General features: G+C 42.8%; 1 protein-coding gene across 2 annotated transcripts in view; it reads left to right on the top strand.

Annotated features, from left to right (window-relative positions):
- The window catches only part of VWCE (von Willebrand factor C and EGF domains), a 99,691-nt gene extending 94,475 nt beyond the window's left edge, over window positions 1-5,216 (top strand). For both annotated transcript variants that reach the window (XM_040328383.1, XM_040328384.1), the window contains 2 exons: window positions 1,965-2,143; window positions 4,612-5,216. In XM_040328383.1, the coding sequence (XP_040184317.1) occupies window positions 1,965-2,050 (86 nt within the window). In that variant the 3' untranslated portion in view covers window positions 2,051-2,143; window positions 4,612-5,216. The remainder of the gene's footprint in view (window positions 1-1,964; window positions 2,144-4,611) is intronic.
- The last annotated feature ends 784 nt before the right edge of the window (window positions 5,217-6,000 follow it).

The raw sequence follows: 6,000 nt of genomic DNA on the forward strand, positions 1-6,000 counted from the left end.
ATGTTTTGATACAACTTTTAATTAATACTAATGTGCCATCATGCCTTTGTACCCATTTCTTCTACAAAAAACAAGATTTAAGACTATAGCCTTGTACACACGGGCCAGAATCTCGTCAGGAAAAAAACTTTTTTTCCTGAGGAGATTCTTGGCAAGAATCTCTTGCCGCCCAAGTGTACAGACACTCCATTTAAAAGAACCGCTGTTCTTTTGAAAGGCAAGAACGTGGTGACTTTATCGCGCACTTCGAGCATGCGCTCGTCACATTCGATGCCGTCGCCGCCATTTTTCTGCACCCTACCTATGCCTTAGAAGCATGCGTCAAAGTCATTTCGAGCATGCGTGGGTTTCCATGGAGAGGTAAGTATACACACATTCGGGTTTCTCGGCAGGACAAAACTGCAGAGAATCTCACGACGAGAAAATAGAGAACATGTTCTCTATTTTTCTTGTTTAGATTCTGGCCAGTTCTTGCTGGTTCTTGCCGAGAAAACCGAGCGTGTGTACCAGTGGCGGTGCGTCCATAGATGGCGCAGGAGCGCCGCCCCCTCTCTCTCCTGCACCACCACTGAAATACAATACACAGATTCATGCATTGCATGAATCTATGCATTGTTGCTGCCGCCCACCATTCAGATAGCCGGTCCCCTGGTGAGCGTCGGCCATCTGAATAACGGCAGCTGGTTGGCTTTGGAAGTGCCTATCAGAGCCAGCGGCTCTGATAGGCTTTCCAATTACAGCCCTCAGGCTGTAATCGGCTTCCAAATAGTTATCCAGGGGACGCACAGGGGGTGTGTTCCCTGGATAACACTGACAGGCGTCTCAGCCAATCAGGTTCACCGGGTCTGGTTACCGCTAACCTGATTGGCTGAAGCGTTATCGAGGGCGGGAGAAGACATCGAGGGATGATGGAAGCAGGATGGCTGACCCCAGAAAGGTAAGTGCCGGGCGGGGGGGGGGGCATTTTACAGGGCACAGTGGCAGCATTTAATTCATGGGCACAGTGGCTATAATTGATGACACAGTGGCTACAATTGATTATTGATGGGCACAGTGGTAACAATTGATGGCACAGTGGTAACAATTGATGGCACAGTGGCTGTGTTTGATTTTGGCATGGCACAGTGGTGACAATTGATGGGCACAGTGGTGACAATGGGTACAGTGGTGACAAGTGATGGCACAGTGGCTGCGTTTGATGGCATGGCACAGTGGTGACAGTTGATGGGCACAGTGGCGATAAATGATGGCACAGTGGCTGCGTTTGATGGCATGGCACAGTGGCTGCATTTGATGGCATGGCACAGTAGTGACAATTGATGGCACAGTGGCTGCATTTTATGGGCACAGTGGCTGCGTTTGATGGGCACAGTGGCTGCAATTGATGGGCACAGTGGCTGCAATTGATGGGCACAGTGAGGCTGCAATTGTTTTTTTTTGTTTGTTTGCGCCCCCCCCAAAAATTTTGGGCACCAGCCGCCACTGGTGTGTACGGAGCTTATCTTTGCAAGTTTGAGACCATTAGGCCAAAATAGTATTTGTGAGGTCAGGTACTTATGTTGTAAGAAAAGACCTGGCTCGCTGTAGGGTTGTAAGGTAGTCAGGGCTCTGTGCAGGTCACTTGAGGTCCTCCAGACAAAGCTCATCAAACCATGCCAAACCAGGAGCACAAAGATGATGAAAAAGAAAAAGGACCTTCCCCAAAATGCTTTAACAATGTTGAAAGTGCACAATTGTCTAAAATGTTTTTGTAATCTGTGGTATTCACAGTCCCCTTCACTGGACACACTTCAACTCAATCATTTAGAAGGGTATTCACATAATTTTGCCCATATAATGTATTTTGTCATTATCTACATGCAATTAGTAGCATTCTTTCATTTAACGCAGCACAGTAAACCGGTGATAACGCAAGACTAATAATAATATATTTTGTTTTTTTACATTTCATCATTTGCTTACAGAGCACACACCAAAGGCTCAAATGAGCGTTTTTCGGGTAGCAATTAAAGGCATGTTGAAACTTTGGGATGAAAATTCCAGTCCTTGATGACACCAAGCTCCAGATCACGGAGAGGGAAGATACTAGAACTGTTACTATCTTGTAATTTCAGCTTCTTAAAGCTTTCTCGGCACTTATATGGTAAGAGACTCCACGGAACCGCAGAAGTGAAGTGTCATTTAAAAATGTAAAGGGCAGTAGCCCAGAGCAGTCAGTCTGAAATCAACTTTCACTGATTTACCTTTAAAGTTTAAATTTGATTGGTTGCTCTGTATTTTGATCCAAAGATAAAAATGAGTGTGCTGAAAGAGGGAGGAGAGAGATGACCTCATCAGTTTTCTGCTGCTCCTTCATTGTCCAGTCACAGGCTGATCAGTGGGGAGGTCAGGAGCAAGGTGGCCTAGCTGCCTTGCTTAATTGCATTGGAAAAATGTCAGGTCACTAACCTGGCTAGGATTGTAACTTTTTAGGACTGGATGGATAGAAAAACAAATCCTTTTAAAAAGTAAAACAAGTCTATTATACAGTTGTGTTTATAAGTTTACATACCCTGACAGAATTTATGATTTCTTGGCCATTTTTCAGAGAATATGAATGATAACACAAAAACATTTCTTTCACTCATGGTTAGGGTCCTTTCAGACATGCGGACCGTATGTCCGCTTTTTCATCCATCCATTTGCGGATGAAAAAGGGACATACATTGGTCCCTATGTGATTGCGGGTGTCAGCGGATAAACATCCGCTGACACCCGTAATCACCCGCCTCCGCAAAGATCCGATTTTGCAGACGGAAGAATGTCCTATTTTTTCTTCCGTCTGCGGATCGGATCAGGTGAACACGGACACACGGTCCGTGTTCATCCGATCCCCCCATAGGGGAGAGCGGAGAAAAGACAGGGCGGTCCCTGCACAGTGTGCGGGGACTGCCCTGTCAGCCGCCGGCTCAGCGGGGATATACGAAGCGATCCCCGATGAGCTTACGGACACACGGAGGTGGATCATTACTGATCCGCCCCGTGTGAAAGGGCCCTTAGTGTTTGGCTGAAGCCATTTATTATCAATCAACTGTTTACTCTTTTTAAATCATAATGGCAACAGAAACTACCCAAAATCACCCTGATCAAAAGTTTACATACCCTGGTTATTTTGGCCTGATAAAATGTACACAAGTTGACACAAAGGGGTTTGAATGGCTATTAAAGGTAACCGTCCTCACCTGTGATCTGTTTGCTTGTAATTAGTGTGTATGTATAAAAGGTAAATGTGTTTCTGGACTCCTGATTTACCCTTGCATCTTTCATCCAGTGCTGCACTGACATTTCTGGATTCTGAGTCATGGGGAAAGCAAAAAGAATTGTCAAAGGATCTGCGGGAAAAGGTAGTTGAACTGTATAAAACAGGATAGGGATATAAAAAGATACCCAAGGAGTTGAGAATGCCAATCAGCAGTGTTCAAACTCTAATCAAGAAATGGAAAATGAGGGGGTTCTGTTGAAACCAAACCACGGTCAGGTAGACCAACTAAAATTTCAGCCACAACTGCCCAAAAAATTGTTTGGGATGCAAAGAAAAACCCACAAATAACTTCAGGTAAAATACAGGACTCTCTGAAAACATGTGGTGTGGCTGTTTCAAGATGCGCAATAAGGAGGCACTTGAAGAAAGGTGGACTGTACGGTCGAGTCGCCAGAAGAAAGCCATTACTACGCAAATGCCACAAAGTATCCCGCTTACAATACACTAAACAGCACAGAGACAAGCCTCAAACTTTCTGGCACAAAGTCATTTGAAGTGATGAGACCAAAATTTCGCTTTTTGGCCACAACCATAAACTCTACATTTTTAGAGTCAACAAGGCCTATGATGAAAGGTACATCATTCCTACTGTGAAAGACGGAGGTGGATCACTGATGTTTTGGGGATGTGTGAGCTACAAAGGCACAGGAAATTTGGCCAAAATTGTTGGCAAGATGAATGTAGTATGTTATCAAAAAATACTGGAGGAGCATTTGCATTCATTAGCCAGGAAGCTGCACATGGGACATACTTGGACATTCCAGCATGACAATGATCAAAAGCACAAGGCCAAGTCGACCTGTGATTGGCTACAGCAGAATCAAGTAAAGGTTCTGGAGTGGCCAGTCTCCTGACCTCAATATCATTGAGGAGATCTCAAACGTGCAGTTCATGAAAGACAGCCCAAGAATTTACAGGAACTGGAATGGGCAGCTTTACCATCTGAGAAGATAAAGAGCCTCATCCACAAATACCACAAAAGACTTCAAGCTGTTACTGATGTTAAAGGGGGCAATACACGGTATTAAGAAATGGGGTATGTAAACATTTGATCAGGGTCATTTGGGTAGTTTCTGTTGCCATTATGATTTAAAAAGAGTAAACACAGTTGATTGATAATAAATGGCTTTAGCCAAACACTAACCATGAGTGAAAGAAACGTTTTTGTGTTATCATTCATATTCTCTGAAAAATGGCCAAGAAATCATAAATTCTGCCAGGGTATGTAAACTTTTGAGCACAACTGTGTGTAGTTTAGCCATGTATTTTGCAATTTGCTCCAGAGCTCATAATCCTTTATCTTTTTACAGTGATCCACTACAGTCAGAAAGGTGACAGAATATCATGGTACAGTTCAACAGGAAGTATTCTTTCCTCTCTAGAAAGCCTAGTCATCAACAGGCGTCCTATACTAAAATTCAACTTAATCCTTTTCTCCAATGGAAGACTGTTTACTTTAGAAATAAATGACTATAAAGCGTTTTTTGTTTGACAAATTTATGAAATATACTTGATAAAGAGATACATATAATTATTGTTATGCTGCTTAGTGAGAATCTAAACTCACAACGAAAATCCAACTACAGACTTTTCCCGGGAGTTCAAATCAGAATCACAAACGGACTTTCAAAAGCCAAAGCTGGAGCCTTTATTGGAAAACCAAGTTACCGCCATCTGATGCTAACATATCATGCCACATCTGTACAGTGCAAATACCATGATATGTGATATTGGATACTGGATTAGAAACTTGCTTTACTCATTAACTGTGGAGTTCCAATGGACAATGAAATATCCCAACACTGTCAGATTAACCACTAAAAGGATCCTCAGGTTAAGCTACATACAGCAAGCATATGTACAATTTATATACCCACCTTAATGTATAAAAATGGTCTCCAATTTAAAAATGTTATCGGTCTCCTTTGCCTTTTTTCTTTAAAACTTTTATGGTTGCATTAATGAACCAGTACAGTAAGGAAGATTCTAGCTGAACAATTTTTTTTTCTTAGTCTTGTAGTTTGTTGACTCTCGAGTCGGTAACCGGTGCATATGCAAATCTAATGCCGCATACACACGACCATTTTTAATGGTCTAGAATAAACTGCGTTTTTTTCAACACGATTATTGTTAAGCCTGCCTTGCCTACACACGATCGTGAAAAAAAAAATGCTCTAGCAAAGCGCCCTGGCGTACAACACGTATGACGGCACTATAAAGGGGAAGTACCATTCGGATGGTGCCACCCTTAGGGCTGCTCTTGATTTTGTGTTAGTAAAACTGGTGAGGGACGATTCACGCTTTTCAGTCTGTTACAGCGTGATGAATGTGCTATCTCCATTATGAAAGCTAGTTTTACCAGAACGAGCGCTCCCGTCTCATAACTTGCTTCTGAGCATGCGCGTTATTTTTACGTCGTTAAAGCCCACACACGACCATTTTTTATGATGTTAAAAACGACAATGTTAAAAACGACGCGAAAATTTAGAGCATGTTCTAAATTTTTAATGGCCACTTTTAAAGTTAAAAAACATCTATATACCATTACATCCAGCATACTTCCGACATCTACAGTATGCTGTGTTTTTTTTTGCCGTACATACCGTTTTATTGTTATTTTCCCCCCCCTGCTCCCGGGTTCTGGCTCCCGTGGGACTGGGCGTTCCTATTCAGAGGTTAGATGATTGACGTCTGGTGAA

This window comes from Rana temporaria, chromosome 11 (assembly GCF_905171775.1).
Source record: "Rana temporaria chromosome 11, aRanTem1.1, whole genome shotgun sequence".
Taxonomy (NCBI): Eukaryota; Metazoa; Chordata; class Amphibia; order Anura; family Ranidae; genus Rana; species Rana temporaria.